Source organism: Castor canadensis, chromosome X (genome assembly GCF_047511655.1).
Source record: "Castor canadensis chromosome X, mCasCan1.hap1v2, whole genome shotgun sequence".
Classification (NCBI taxonomy): Eukaryota; Metazoa; Chordata; class Mammalia; order Rodentia; family Castoridae; genus Castor; species Castor canadensis.
Window position 1 is genome coordinate 123396710 of NC_133405.1, and position 16444 is coordinate 123413153.

The 16444-nt window shown below is 37.1% G+C and overlaps 1 protein-coding gene across 1 annotated transcript in view; it reads right to left on the bottom strand.

Annotated features, from left to right (window-relative positions):
* The window catches only part of Phex (phosphate regulating endopeptidase X-linked), a 187111-nt gene that overhangs the window by 23646 nt on the left and 147021 nt on the right, over positions 1-16444 (bottom strand). Inside the window, exons 16-18 of the mRNA XM_074062292.1 lie at positions 10026-10080; positions 3742-3809; positions 1462-1592 (exon numbers count right to left, since the gene is read on the bottom strand). Of these exons, the coding sequence (XP_073918393.1) occupies positions 1462-1592; positions 3742-3809; positions 10026-10080 (254 nt within the window). The remainder of the gene's footprint in view (positions 1-1461; positions 1593-3741; positions 3810-10025; positions 10081-16444) is intronic.

Sequence of the window (16444 nt, forward strand, 5' to 3'; positions counted from 1 at the left end):
TAAATAATGCTGGATCCATTGGCTATCCTTTTAGAAGAAAGTATAGGTAAATTCTCATATTAAACTTCATAGAAAATTAAATTTCACAGGAATGAAGATTTAAATGAAAAATAACAAAACAAAATAAAACAAAACTTCCCAGAAAAACTAGGAGACTCCATGAACGATGTAGGCATTAGGGATGTCCTCATAACTAAGAAGAAATGCAAAAACTCTTCTACAAGATATAAGTATTTTGAATTTATAAAAAAAAGTTCACACTTTGTATGTCAAGAGACACCATAAACAAAGCCCAAAGGATGTGTAACATATTAGGGGGCAAATACATATAATATAAATAATACACAAAATTTTAACATTTATACTATTATTTTTAAAGGCTCTTCAGAAATTAAGAAGAAAATAAAAGCTCAATTAGACAAATGTCCTTTCATCTGTCACTTGGGGAAATATGAAATTTTATAACTTTCTGGTGACAGTAGAAATCTAGCCTATAGGGAGAAAAGAATATGCACATAATGAAAGTATTTATTGCATTAGCATTTTATTATTGGAAGGTGTACCCCTCAACAAGAGGTGAGTTGACTAAACTATAGTATATTCCCACCAGGGCCATTAGAAATAATGAACTAAAGTTGCATGTGTGTGTCTATCTTTACATGAGCATGGAAAAATATACATCAGGTTTATTAACACTGATTACAAGTAGGGGAGGTAAGAATGACAAGAGGGAAAGGCAAAGGGGAAGGAGACAAATGGAAGTCAAAGCAAGAAGGGGAGGGAGTGGGTGGTAAGGGAGGGGGTGGGGGCAGGGGGGAGAAATGACCCAAGCTTTGTATGCACATATGAATAATAAAACAATAAAAAAAATTTCACACATATAAAGCATGTATAAAATTTCATTTATGCATTTATGGAAATGATATGTGTGTATGTAACAGAAAATAAATGCTTAAAATAAACATTTCTTTTGTTAAAACTTCTATAACCAAGAACCCTCAACCAATTCTCAGACCTGTTGTTCAAATTAATGAAGTTTAATTTCAGTGAATTAAACCTAAGCAGTAGTTTGGATAGAAATTTTCTAAACGATGTGGAATGTAGGAGATTTATACAAATAGTATTTATACTCCAGGATTTTCAACATCAATCTGAATCTAGGCAAACAAACTAATGTTTAGGCCTGTGATTCTCAAACTTTAGCTTATGTTAGAATCACCCAAGGGTTTGTAAAAAGACAGACAGACAGACTGCCAGACTATCAGGCTTCACCCCTAGAGAGTATGATTCAGCATGTCTGGGGCTGGACTCGAGAATTTGCATTTCTAACAAGTTCTTAGGGAAGGCAGATGTTTGGTGATCTCAGAAGCACACTTTGAGAGCCAATGGTCTAAAGCAAGCTAATGTCCAAATGAGGAAAAATGGCCCATAAGATGCCCCCTTAATCACAGTTGTACTCACATTTAAGCCAGCTTTCTTCCAATAATAGTTACTATACTGGTTAATCATGCACTTTGTTTTTTCCTTAAACTTTTCTTCTGAGTCCACAGACCACCAAGGATCCAGATTTCCATTTTTATCGTATTTTCTACCTAGCGAAAATGAAGTTAAAAGACATTTGCATTATTTATGAAAACTAAACTCTTTGTCTTTCCTTTTCCTCACAAAAACAAGCTTTCAAAATGCAGTTGCAATGACAGGGAACACTTCCTGAGAGCAACTCCTGCATTCTCGAGTTATTTGTAAAAACCGGGAAACGAGGAAGAGGATTGAAGAAGGTCTTTCCTTCTAAGGAACAAAGGGCATTTTTAAAATGAGATTCATCAATTTAAAACACGCACCAGTCTTACCCAATTTGGATTCTGTGTTTTCACCTCATTTGACACGAAATGCTCTCTGGATCATGAGATTAAATGCCTTTATTCAGAAAGCCAGTGGAGGAACTCAAGCGCCACTACTAGTGAAATTCCAAACAATCCATAGGAATAGCCCTAATGAGTCATCCACACAATAGGACCACAGACTCTGACTCAGCCTTATAGGAACCTGTTTCCTCTAAGTTGCCAGGAGCCAACAGACACATAAACCTTCTGCTATGAGTCATTCCACAGTCATCAGGGTGGATGGAAGATCCATCTGTCCTGCTTGGACAAGGAAAGTTGCTCTAAAAAGAGAACTTGAAACAGGAATGGAAATCTCCAGAACATAATGGGAAAAAAAGATTAGTTATACATGATTTCTTAGCACATGCTCACTTGCTCTTCATTTTCTCTACATCCTTCAAAACAACAGTTTGGGTACATTTACACAATCTTCTATATTCAATCTTACTATTGAATCAGAGGCATAGTTTTAATTTAATTATGCAGATAATTTATAAGAAATTCCTCTAAGCAATAGTACCCTAACAAAGAGGGCTTAAAAGGAAGAGCTTACAAGGAAGCCCCCCAAAAGCCAAGACATTAATTGGAACAATCCAAATCTCTTTAGCAAGGCTGCATGTTACTAACACCACTCCTTCGGGTCACTGCCCTCCACCCACTAGCCAACCAATCATTACATAGTTATTGGACATGTACTGGCTACCAAGCGAAATTGCCATCATTAGATTCTGTCTTTTGGGAAAGACTATAGACAGACTCCAGCATGTTCTACAGGAGAAATGTACCTAAATTTCTTAGGAAGAAAGATCCAGAACCAATTGCGCACCACTTGTTTTTGTTTCTCAGTTGATTCTCATCTCAGATAGACCAAACACCCTAAGGCAGAAAGTCTAGCCCTGGTGAGTAAGATGACTACAAGGCAGCTACATTTTAACAAGGAAGGGGAGACCAGAGTAGCAAAAAGAACCTAAGTGATTAAGAAAAGTCTGATGGGGGTGGCAGAAGAATTTCTCAGAAGAAAAAGAACCTAAGGGGTCTTCAGTCCTGCAGTAGGCTTGTAGGAAAGGATGTTGAAGACACTACAGGCATAAGAGAAAGGAGTTCCCTTCTAGACAACATTGCCTTGGGCCAGCTGGGTTCTTGAAGCTGGATGTGGTAGTAATTTGCTCCAGAGATTTTTTTTTGTAGCTTTCCAGTAATGCTCCAAATTTAAAAGAGAAAGGAGCACTGATTAAAAGTAAGGACTTTCAAAGGTGACCATTTCTTTAGTGTAGGCTATGTTCTGCTCCTTCTTTTTGCTTAAATGTCCTAAAGATACACAGCATGTTCTGAATTGTGCATTATTAGGAAAGCAACACCTTTTTAAAACAAATTTTGGATAGAAGCCAATTCAAATAAAAAATAGAGATTAAGTATTGTATAATCCTGGAAATTGTATAAAAGAACCAGTGAGTCATGCTTCTAAAGCCTAACTTCACAGTGCTACACATACAATCATCATTGAGGCAGAGCTCACACCTCAAGATGGTAAATTTTTTAAAATGACAAAGAGGAGAAGCTATAATACAATTCCTGCAACTATTATGACTGCTACAGCAATTCTGATCCAAATGCAAAGGTAATTTTATTGAAACTACAAGGACATTTTTTGCATTCTGTCCTGATCGCCAATGGGAATACTTGTTTATTTATTGCAAGTGATCACAGCAAGACATGAGAGCAAGTTTTCAATCAGCAATCATATTGCTTTGGATAATCTTCAATCTATGATGATGCCACTATGCAAAGATAATAACACCAATTAACACTCATATAGTCAACATTATTATAAAAACAACAGCTCATAAAATGAACTTACCATTATTATCAAATCCATGTGTAAATTCATGGCCAACGATTACTCCTATAGCACCATAACTCAGAGATCTATGTCATAAATACATAATTTGGGGAAAATTAGAAGCATGAATCCGAGAGTATAATCAACTTTAATTTTTCAATGGAAAGCCAAGATAATCTGTTTTCTGGTAACTATAGTAATAAAAATCTAATAAGCATACCCATAAAACTATAAAGCAAATTGTATAAACATACCCTTCTAATTGAAAGGGACAAAGAAAGTATAAATTCTAACATAGTCATTGTGACCTTATGTGGACCCTTGAAATTAGGGATATAAAAGAGGTGATTTCTCAAGTCCCTTCTAGCCCTGAGACCTCTATGATTCTGTATCTGTTCTACAGATATTTTATATTTATGAATATCTAAAAACAGGGCTTGAAAAAGATCCTGTCAGTAAACAGACTATTTTTTATCTGAGAACTTGAAAAGTTTTTCTAATCTTAGAAGTTAAATTATTTTCCAAATGTAGTCATAAAAAAGGAATAGAGCAGAGATTAAAAGGGATCACTCTGTTTTCAAAGATAGTCACGTTCCTCTGTTTCTGCAGCAGATAAGCTGACAACTGAATAGCAAAGACTGTGAAACCTTAATCAGATTTGGAAAAGGCGTTGTATTATTTCTCTTTACCTTTGAAGAGGCATGTGATAGAGTGTATCCATAATAGGGGCCACCATCAATTCCACATGTCCCTGAATGCACATGCCCCCTCTCTCATTAAGAGGTGGTCTATTTCCTTGCCCTAGAATCTGAACTCACCTTGGGACTTGTTATGACCAACAGGACACAGTGGAAGAAGTCAGGTGTGACTTCTGGACCTAACTCTTAAAAGATCTTACAATTTCCATTTTCTACCCTTCCAGAAGTTAGCTACAATGTTCCTCCCAGTTGGAGGAAAAGAGGCCAAGTGAAGCAAGGCAGAGATGCCAAAAGTTAAGAGACTCTGAAAGAAGAGAGAGAGGACCTGCCAGACCCCACCCATTGGACTAAATGAAGTCTTAGATCATCCAGCCTTATGGAGCTGCCCCAGCCAACAAGGGACAAGTTGTCTCAGCTTGGTCCTGCCCAAATTGCAGAATCATGAACCAATAAATGGCTGCTTGATGGTGCTTTGTTACATAGCAATAGATAACTGAAACAAAACACACATATAATATATGAAGAAATCAATAATGAGGTTTCCATATGTGTGTGCCTGGGATTTTCTGTGTCGATTATAATTTCCATGCAGGCCAGACCCTTATCTACTTGGTCACTGCTAAATACTCTGTACCTAAGTAAACACTGAGAGTTAACAATGATTTAACTAATGATTGATTAACTTTACCATTCCATACAAGTGACAGGTGTATATGTAACTTATTTAAGCCATTTAACCTGTGGGTGAGGATTACTGACGATTTAGGATGATTAGTATGCGGATTCGTCACGAGATTTGCAATTATGCTAAAAATACTTCACACTTGGTTCCTGACAGGCACCATCAAAGTCAACCAGCAAATACATACGACCCATAACTGGAATGAACAGAATTTTTTGAAGCAACATGTTATTCATTATTACAGGACATAATGATCCTTAACGTGCTAATTGTTTGTCTCAACTATGCCCAAGAAAGTGCTCTAAGATTCAATTTTTCCCCTTGTTGGCAATTCTTTTCTTTATTATTTCTTTCCTGCAAGGTAATTTGCATTTGAAAAAAATGCTTCCTACTGTGTTTCCATCATTGCAAACCTTCATTAAAGAAGAGTAAAATTGTGCATTTCAATCATACAGCTATATAGCAGTGTGGGACAAGCTTGTGATTTTACAAAGTGCTAATTTTTGCAGCAGTAGCTATCACTGTGCACCCTGCAACATTTCATTTTTCCAGTTTCTCAGCCCTGTGAGTGAAGTACTAGTACTCAGTCCTCTACATTTCTCAGCCAATGCTATTGACTAGAAGACTTTAAGGTATGAACAATGGAAGCTTACAGAAACTGCTCTGTAATAAATGTCCCTTAAGAGGAACTGCTCCAACAAGCTTCTATTTGCAAAGGATAATAGAGAATTCAGAAATGATTGAAGCATTGTAAGTTTCAATTCTCAGTTACAAAATCACAATCATTTGGACAAGAGACAAAGAAAAAGTAATTTTATACGACTAAGCTTTATAATGATAATGTTTCATAATATTAAATTCACATCCTCCATTTTATCAATGGACATTATTTAAATTAGCATGTCATTAAAAAAACCTCTCATATGTCTTTTATAATATAACTGGCCAGAACTAGAAGACTTCCTGCATTGAAGAGCTGTCTTTTATAATATAACTGGCCAGAACTAGAAGACTTCCTGCATTGAAGAGCTAGCCTTCCTGAGGTTAAGGTAAGGGAACATGGTTGATAGACTTCATATACTTATATGAAATAGAACAAAGAAACCTCTTGCAATAGTTTTAAGTGGAGCGGGGAGGGGACCGAGGAGGAGAGATGGTGGGGTGATCTAGCCAATGTACAATATAAGCTTATTTGGAATTGTCACAATGGATCCCTCCTGTACAAAGAACATATCCTAATAAAAAATTAATGGAAAAAAAAAGATCCAGCCTTCCAAGATTAAAGGTGACAATTTTACTACCTACTTATCTTCTCTTTTGTGCCTCCAATGGGCTTAATACATATACAAGTTTTACTGTCAACAACAAAATAACTATACTGCTATCTGAACTCACCATGATCTCACATTTTTTTTCAAGTAAAGATTACCATCTGCTTGAATCAGAAAATTATAAAGACCTCCAAGTTGGAAGTGGCTTTAAGGTTACATAGTTCAACTCTTTAGGAGAAGTGTGAGCTCCTCTATAAAAATCCAGTCAAGCCAGGTGTGGTGGTTCTTGCCTATAATCTCAGCTACTTGGGAGGCTAATACAGGAGAATCACAAGTTCAATGCCAGTTGGGGCAACTTAGTGATAATTTTTAAAAGGGCAAAGTATGGTGGTGTAACAGCTATAATCCCAGCACTGGGGAGGCTGAGGCAAGAGTATTGGGAGTTCCAGGCTAACCTAGGCTACACAGTGAAACACTGTGTCAAAAACAAACAGAAACAAATCCATTCAAATGACCATAAGCTATCTGCTTAGGTATTCCCAATGACTAAGAACTCACCCCCTTCTGAGGTAGCCCATTACCTCTTTGGGTGGTTCTAAGTAAAACAGCTCTTCCTAATGGTGACCTCAAATTTCTTCCCTATGTCTTCAATCTATTATTCCAGTGTAGTCTCTAATATACATGCTGATTCTGCTAAATATAGTAAATCATTCTGCTACTTTAATTTTCTTTCAAACATATTAAAACAGTTACAAGGGTCCAGCCTCAAATGTTCCCAAGTTCTTTCAATTCCTGTATTTCAGTCATGAACTCTAGACTAGCATTTCCAAAAACACAGGGAAAAGACTTTAGGAACCTCTGGGTCAAACACATTTAAATCAGTTTCTAATAGAATTTCTTAGAAGATGAGTACTATGATTCTCCAACACAGAGGGAAGGAAAGGATGACTACTACTTCATGGAACATACACTTTTTGGAAATGTTGTTTAGGTCATTTATAAACCCGATTATTTTCTCTGGAAGCAATTTGGTTTGTTCTTGTCTTTATAATGAGACCCAAGACTCAGGTGAAGGCTAAACTGACCAGCGTGAGTAGAAATGACACCCACTCCTTTGAATCTGCTGGCTGCCTATCAATTACTACATAATGGATGTATTGGAAGCCAGCTCACTGGACTGTAATTCTCATTTACAGCATCTTCATATTCCCAATGCAAAGAACATGAGTGGCTATCTTAATAAAGGATGGATGGCTTTAGCATGAACATAAAACTCTTTTGGAAAAAAATACAATGCTCTCTCCCACTCAAGTATCAACTATGGCTCAGTCTAAGGGAGAACTAATAGACCTTAACAATAATTCCTAAGCATCTATAATTCTGACTCTTATGTCAGAAAAGCATGCTCACGGACCCAATAAACAAATCATTGAATTAACAATTTCCAAATTTAACCAGACTGTTTCCAAGTCTCCAGCTAATTACCACAATAATAGAAGCTTAGTCAAGTTGTTAATGGTAAGCAGAATCAAAGAATTCCAGAACTTTTTCAGTTTGAAGGGATCACAGCGAACAGCCTAAGCATTTAATTTTATGGAACTTTATATATATATATATATTTCTAATTTTAAAAATAGGAAAAATTAATTCCAAATATCTGAATACGAAAGAAAACTATGCATCTGAGTCATGGGATGGTATGAATGGATTTGGTTAAAACCTAGAATTTGCATTTATTTTAAAAGATGGCTTCTCTACAGTAGGCTTTATTGATGCCTCTCATTGTTCCCTCACAGGGTTCACCATGTCTGAGTGCACCAATCCAATTGCTTCTAACTACCAGATTGCTTTTTCCAGCCACCAAAATCTCTTGGCCTAGATTGAGGACTACCAGGGAGTTAACACCCCTGGTGGCAGCCTTCAATTGATGATGGAACATAATATGAAGGATAAACAACCCAGCTCTCCTGTCTCTGAAACATAATGTTAGCAAGACAGAGTCTCAGTTGTCCATGGTAATGACTGAGATAAAGAATAATGGCTTCCCAAAGATGTCCTCATGCTAATCCCTGGAACCTATGAATATGTTATGTTACATGGCAAAGGGGAATGAAGGTTGCAGATGGAATTAAGGTTGCTAATCAGCTGACTTGAAAACAGAGATTATCCTGGATTATTTGGCTGGACCCAATGTAACCACAAGGGAAATATCACAATGAAACCACTTTGTACGATTAATTTATGATAATAAAATAAAATTTAGAAATAAAAAGTTGAAATATGAATTAATTCACCAAAACTGTTTTTTGCATTTTTATTTTAAAGGCAATATATGGACATTCACTAGACTATTGGAAATATTCAAAATGAAATTTCATTTACACTTTTTAAAAAGGAGAAGAGAGATGAAATTCAAAAGGAGATGTGACTAAAGCCATGGGCCATGGAATGTGAGCCCCCTCTAAAGCCTCAAAAAATAAAATTAATTTATCCTGGAAAATCCAAAAAAAATGCAGCCCTGCTGACACCTTGATTCAGCTCAGTGAGACCTATGTTGGACTATATGACAATAAGCTAATAAATTTATGTAGTTTTAAGCCACTATGTTAGTGGTAATGCATTTTGGCAATCTTAGAAGATTCATAGGGCACAATTTATTGGCTTTCTTCCCTCACTATCTCACTTTCCGACTCCCTCGCTAGTGTTTTGTGGTAACACGTTCCAAAAGAACTACTTGCACTTGAATCCTTATCACAGGGGCATCTTCTGGGAAACCCCAACTCAAAACACTACTTCTGTAGTTTTTTGATATATATATATGTATGTGATGCTATGTCTTTTTAATGTACATTATCATATATAAGTTGTCATATAACCAAACCAAAACACAAGACTCCTAAAATCAAGGCTAAATTTTCCATGCATTAAAGAACCAGAGCTACACAAAGGCATATATTTGAAAATGAATATTATGAGACCCCCCACTATATATAAAAAGTCTGAATTACATGTCTATAATCTGTTGTTATTAATGGCCTTTAAACAAGTATTTCTAAGTCCAGACACTGTCAATTCAGACCCATTCTATAGCCACTCAGGTTATATTTCTAAAGACAAATTTGATAGTCATAATTACTTGCTCAAAAACTTCAGTATCTTCTCTTGCTTATTAGTGTCCAAGCTCCTCACCTGGCATTCAGAGCCCTCTAATATCAAATCTCAACCTTCTGTTTCAGACTTCTTTCAGACTTATTTCCTTCATGCACCACTTGGAACAGCAAAACTGGACTCCTTGACATTCTATAAACAGTTTTCCTTCCTTTTCTCACATTGTTTCTTTACTTGGAAAGATTTTAGACCATCACCATCTACTCGAATGATTAAGTGCATAATAATGAAAAATACCTATGGAGAAGCTGGCTTTCCTGTCCACTTATATACTCTGGTAACAGGGATCAGAAAACAAAGACCTAATAAACAATAAAAAGTCCTAAAATGTAAGAGTACAGCTGACCCATGCTAGGTTCCCTGCCCTCTTTCTGCTGAATAATCATTGACTTTGGTTCTTTGAGTATATTCTGTCCTTTGCCAACCCTAAATGTTCTGCCCTGCTAACTTGTCAGTAACTGGTTTCTTTACTAATTTACTCACCGAGGATATTCTGTTCCCCAAAAGAAAGGCTTCTGGAGTTCTCCTGCTGGAAATCCTGGGGTGAAAGATAAATAAGAAATGTTAAAGGGGATAAAGGGATCAATCCAACAATGAGTCCCTCGTTCCAGCTATAGCCTAAAGCTTCCAAATACCCATCTAAAAGGCACTCCTTGTGGAACCAGTGCTCTCTAAGAGATCTAACTAAGTGTGAAGTAAGTGCATGGAATCATTGCAAGGACACAGTTTGCACAGACACACTATTGGCAGTGAACTGGGCTCCTTCATACACAGTATGCACATAGCCTTCAGGGGAGTCAGCAGCGTCTTCTGATGCAGAAAGAGCTCAGCCTCCTGGATGCACCATCCAAGCCCTGCATGCAGAATGGTCCTCCACCTGGTTTAATACTCTGTTGTCAGTTTCTTGAAATTCTTAATACTTGAATCTTGGAGCTTGTCTTTTACACATGAAGTCTGAGGGGACAATGAAGCATGTGTGTGAACAAAGAAGATGCAAATGATATGCAAAGTATAAACTGTCTGCAGTTCCTGGGTGCCCTGCTTGCACACAGCATTCATGATGCCCCAGAACTCCAGGAGGCTTCCACATGTGGGAGTCCACCAAAACATACCTGCAACATAAGCATGTTACTCTGAAACTGAGAGAGTAGGGCCTCGGACAGTCCCCAAAAGGCTATGCTTTCCACGTGAAACCAGAATGTGCTTAGATCACTAAAAGAAGGTAATGGCATTCTATGAAACAAAATGATCAAGGAACTGTGTCATATCCTTTCTTTCTCCTGCTACTTCCCTGTATTGGCCAATCTCTTACACTGAATATAACATGGAAGGAAAGGGAATGAGAAGGTAATCCTAATTTCTTTTCCTTTCAGTCTTTCCTAACTCATCAGTAAACCAAAGGTACAGAGTATTGGTAGACACTCTGTGTTAAGAAGTAAAATAAATCCTGAGGATGCAGCTTAGTAGTATAGCCCTTGCACAGCACACACAAGGCCCTGAATTCAATCCCCAGCTAGAGAAAGGAGGAAGGAAGGAGGAAGAAGGAGAAAGAGAAAGAGGAGGAGGAGAATTAGAAGAAGAAGAAGAAGAAGAAGAAGAAGGAGGAGGAGGAGGAGGAGGAGGAGGAGGAGGAAGAAGAAGAAGAAGGACTATTTTGTTCCACATATAAACTACAAAATATAAACTGTGCCATTTCAGCATTTCCCTGTTCAAGTTAAATGCTGCTGTATTTTCATTTAAACTGGCATTGCACAATATAAAAATGAATGGGAATGTAGACTAGTACAACCACTCTGGAAAAAAATTTGGAGGCTACTTAAAAAGCTGGACATCGATCTACCATTTGATCCAGCAATACCACTCTTGGGGATATACCCAAAAGACTGTTACTCCAGAGGCACCTGCACATCCATGTTTATTGCGGCACTATTCACAATAGCCAAGTTATGGAAACAGCCAAGATGCCCCAGCACTGACGAATGGATTAAGAAAATGTGGTATCTATACACAATGGAATTTTATGCAGCCATGAAGAAGAACGAAATGTTATCATTCGCTGGTAAATGGATGGAATTGGAGAACATCATTCTGAGTGAGGTTAGCCTGGCTCAAAAGACCAAAAATCGTATGTTCTCCCTCATATGTGGACATTAGATCAAGGGCAAACACAACAAGGGGATTGGACTATGAGCACATGATAAAAGCGAGAGCACACAAGGGAGGGGTGAGGATAGGTAAGACACCTAAAAAACTAGCTAGCATTTGTTGCCCTTAATGCAGAGAAACTAAAGCAGATACCTTAAAGCAACTGAGGCCAATAGGAAAAGGGGACCAGGAACTAGAGAAAAGGTTAGATTAAAAAGGATTAACCTAGAAGGTAACACCCACGCACAGGAAATCAATGTGAGTCAATGCCCTGTATAGCTATCCTTATCTCAACCAGCAAAACCCCTTGTTCCTTCCTATTATTGCTTATACTCTCTCTACAACAAAATTAGAGATAAGGGCAAAATAGTTTCTGCTGGGTATTGAGGGGGGGAGCGGGAGGGGGTGGAGTGGGTGGTAAGCGAGGGGGTGGGGGCAGGGGGGAGAAATAAACCAAGCCTTGTATGCACATATGAATAATAAAAGAAAAATGAAAAAAAAAATGAATGGTAAAATTCATGCTAATGATACAAATTTTTAGTTTTTCTTATAATAGCAGTAAACAGCAAACAAAAAATACTGTGACAAGAGAGATACCATGGAAGACAAGACAAAGCCTTGTATGGCATTTTTTCAGCTTGCTGCACAAGGGGACCTATGTTTTCATTTTTCACTGAGTCTCACAAATTACATAGCTGGCCCTGGGTGTGGATGAGTGGGAGAAATTCTTGTCTTTGTCTTTGCAACTCATCACTAAAGTTTGAACACAGGGTTGATTCTGAGAGTTGTACTTAAACTGCATTGCAGCTGGGAATTCAAAGAATTGTAACCAAAAAAAGAGAGAGAGAGGGAGGGAGGGAAAGAGGGAAGGGAGGAGGGAAGAGTGAAGGGGGAGAGAGAGAGACAGAGAGAAAGAGAGAGAGAGAGAGAGAGAGAGAGAGAGGCTTTTTTCAATGTCCTTGCCTGCTTCAGAGCAGCACCTGCTTCAGAGCAGCTGCTCCAAGCCTCTTGAGACTGAAAGCTCTTTTATGAGTTAAAATGTTCCTCCCCTCCAACTTTCTTTCCACCCTCCCTCCATAGCAGGAAACTACAAGGACAGAAAAGCCAGTCCTTAATTTAAAAATGAAATGTTCATTTCATAAAACTCTTATATTCTTTATATTTTATTAATCCTAGTGTAGTTTGAGACTTCAAGGTACAAAAGCCTAATTGTAAAACAGAAATGGATACAGCTACTAGTTCTCCCTTCCTGCTGCTTTCAGGTAAAGGAAAGTACGTCTCATATGACTGAACTCGAAGGGGCAACATTACATTTCTACATTTCCTTGAGTATCATTGGCATTTTTACATGAATAGTCCATCTTCCTTTTTTGGTGATTACTTTTAGTAAGCCATTCTGATTTAGAGATATCTATGCAAATATATTACAAATAAATGCAAAGTCACAATGTTTATATGAAAATTCAGTTTCACACAATAAGTCACCCAAAGGCAATGGTATTTCCTAATAAGAACAATGATCATAAACCAATGTGATTTAATTATTAAGTCATTATGCTCTCCCTGCCTGGTAATGTGCCCAGCTGGAAGCAGTTATGTCCACTGCCAACCTCTTTACAGGAAAACATCTGACACCTGCATAAACCTGCATTTCTGCAGCTTTTGCTTTTAGGGGCCCCAGACTCCCATGGGAATCCATCACATCACCCCGATCGGCTGTATCTTCTCAGCTTGTCAGGGCCATGGAGCCCAACACTGATAAACAGTAGAATCTGATGCCCTCAGGCGTGTTTTGCTGGAGAATGAATTAACAGTGTAAGCTGCATTTTTTGGACATGTCAACTAGCTAGAGTGATAGATGGAATCCCAACAGGGTCAACTCAATGTCTTATCTTATAAAGTGGGTAAGTGGCATTGGCAAAGGTAGAAGTTAAAAAAAAATAAATAAGTGAAAAGGGAATTCTTTTTCTTTCCCTTTTTAATAAGCTTTTCTTGTTTTCTCACATATTCATTTTATTTCTTTTTTTTTCCTTTTGCAGTACCACCTCATCACCTACTCACCTATTTCACACTTTTAAAGCTCCTTTTTCTATCAGTGTATTTATGGGAATCATTTCTTACAGTATATATATGCATATATATACATACATACATATATATATATATAGAGAGAGAGAGAGAGAGAGAGAGACGGAAGAGGAATGAGAAATTTAACTACTGGGCTGGCAAAAATTAATGAATTTTATAATAGGCAATAGGATGTAAAAAGTATGTTAGTGGGAGCATAAATGGCTGCAAGCATTTTGGAGATCAGTTTATTCATCTCTTAATGCTTTAAATGCAATTTTTAAAAAATGAGTAACTCTATGATGATGTGTGAAAAGCTCTAAGAGATAGTAAGTGAAAAGAATTAAGTGGAAAAACAGCATTTGGTGCAGTGTATGGAGTCTATGTTTTATATATATACGTATATATAAATGTATATATGTATACATGTATATTTTCAGTTCTGCTATAACATAATGTATTCTGTTATATTAAAGACAAATTTCTTCCAATACAAAAAAAGTACTTGGGAAATTTGGGGACATAACTCCAATTTCACATTTGTTTATGCACAATTTCATCCATAAGAAAAGCAAAACTGTAACCAACTGAACTGAGTCACACAGGAATACCCAAAATGTTCACATGCACACACCTCAACACGACCAACTGCCTCAGTTCACCATGTGCCACCACATTTGGTGTTAAAACATCCCTTCCGATTTCAGATTAACCCTCCTTTCCCCACTACACAGTAAGTCACAGGGGCAACCTCTCCAATGCTAACTTCCACAAGCAAACAGCAGGTTCTTCCAAGAGAAAGTACAGTGTTTACTACTGCATTTGTATATTTAATCATTTAACATGTAGAAAATTATACTATTTTATTAGATTCCCAGATTTTGTTTATAGTGTGTCACTGATCAGTTTTTCATTGTTGTGCCCCAGCACCATTTTTTCATAAGCCCTGTGACATTTGTTACATAATTTTGTACAGTGCCATGATGTCTAGGAACACATATATCATTGTATACCAGAACTGTACCATATACATACATATATGTATACATGTGTACACACTTGTGTCTGCACATGTGTACACACACACTTGCCAGTGGTTCTCAAATGTTATCATGCATAAGAATCACTAGAAGGCCTGTTAAACTATAGACTGCTGAGCCTTGCCAGCAATCTGGTGAGCTTCTGAGTCAGCAGGAGTGCAGGAGATCTGGGAATTTGCATCCCTAACACATTCCCAGGTAGGATTGTTGCTGGAGGTCCAGGAACCTCACTGTGAAAACCATTTCCCAAGCATTTGCACAAGTACCTTCTGGAGTTCATTGCTGCATTGTTTATAATTGAGACCATACTATAGACTGCTATGTAACAAATGGAAAGAAAGAGGTGAACCTTGAAACTCTAGCATGGAAAATGATCTACAAGACATGTTGTTGGAATAAAGCAAGGTATATATGTAAAATACAAGAATACCATTTTTAATGACTACCCTGTCAGTGTGAAAACATTTTTTCCACAGAAAATATCTGTGATTACCTTTTGGAGAAAAGTAGGATTGGGATGATGGGCGGTCAAAAGGACTTTGGACATAAATGTAATGTTTTAAATTTTGATTACTCAAAGGTAATCAACCTGTGTAATTAAAATTAACACTTTTAAAAAGAAGTGTGTGTATTTCAGAAAATTCTTCTAAATACTATTCAAAACAACAGCTCAATTAGTATTGTTTCACTCTTGCATTTGTTAGCATTAGTAAATTCTATTCTTATTTTAAGCAAAAATATGGACTACATTTATGTAATTTAAACAACTAAAATTTCAACAAGAACATTGGCATCTGTATGTTGTAATACCTTCATTACTTATTAGTAATAATTTCTCTTTCAAGTGTGCACCTGGGAAAACCACTAGGGCCTGCCTTTCATTTTCTACTTGGGTCAACCTTTCACTTTTTGTTGGAGTTTCTCATTATAACTCACATCAGTGAATATTTACTCACCTAATTGGAGCTTAGCAAAATGCTGACCACAGGATACACAGAGTGCTTTTGTTTCTAGCATAATTGCCAAAAACTGATCACATTTAGTGGGTGATTACCCCAAGTTCAACTATTTGACTTTTATAGTCATTAAATCATACTCTAACTGTAGCAACAGCTTTCCAGGAGAAGTTAAATGCCTCAACGTGTCTGGGTTTTAATATCCATTTTATTATTGTAAAATTGCATTAATTTAGATGTTTTAGTACAAACAAGAACAGAGAAGAAAACAAAATTAGTCCACAATCCCACAGCACAGACCTCAATTAAACAAATAAATGCACTCAGGGACTAGCAAATTCAGAGTGTATAGGGATATACCCCAAAAAAGTAACAATTTCCCTCAGTCCCCACCTTTCTGCCCCTAACCAAGAACTTTCTTTCTACCACTATCTGCATGGCTTGCTTCATGTATTTATTCAAATGTTACCTTTTCATGAGAGTTTTCCCAAGTGCTTTTCAAAGGGGTGGGGTGATATCCCACCCACTTTCTTGTTTTATAACTCACTGTAACACTTATCACATCTCTGATACTCTATATTTTACTCATTTAGTGTAGTCTGTCTTTCTATAACTAGAGTTGCAAGTTCCAAAACAAAAGGGATTTTTAACTAATTTATTTTTACTATCCTTTCACTGTGATACCCTCAGAGCT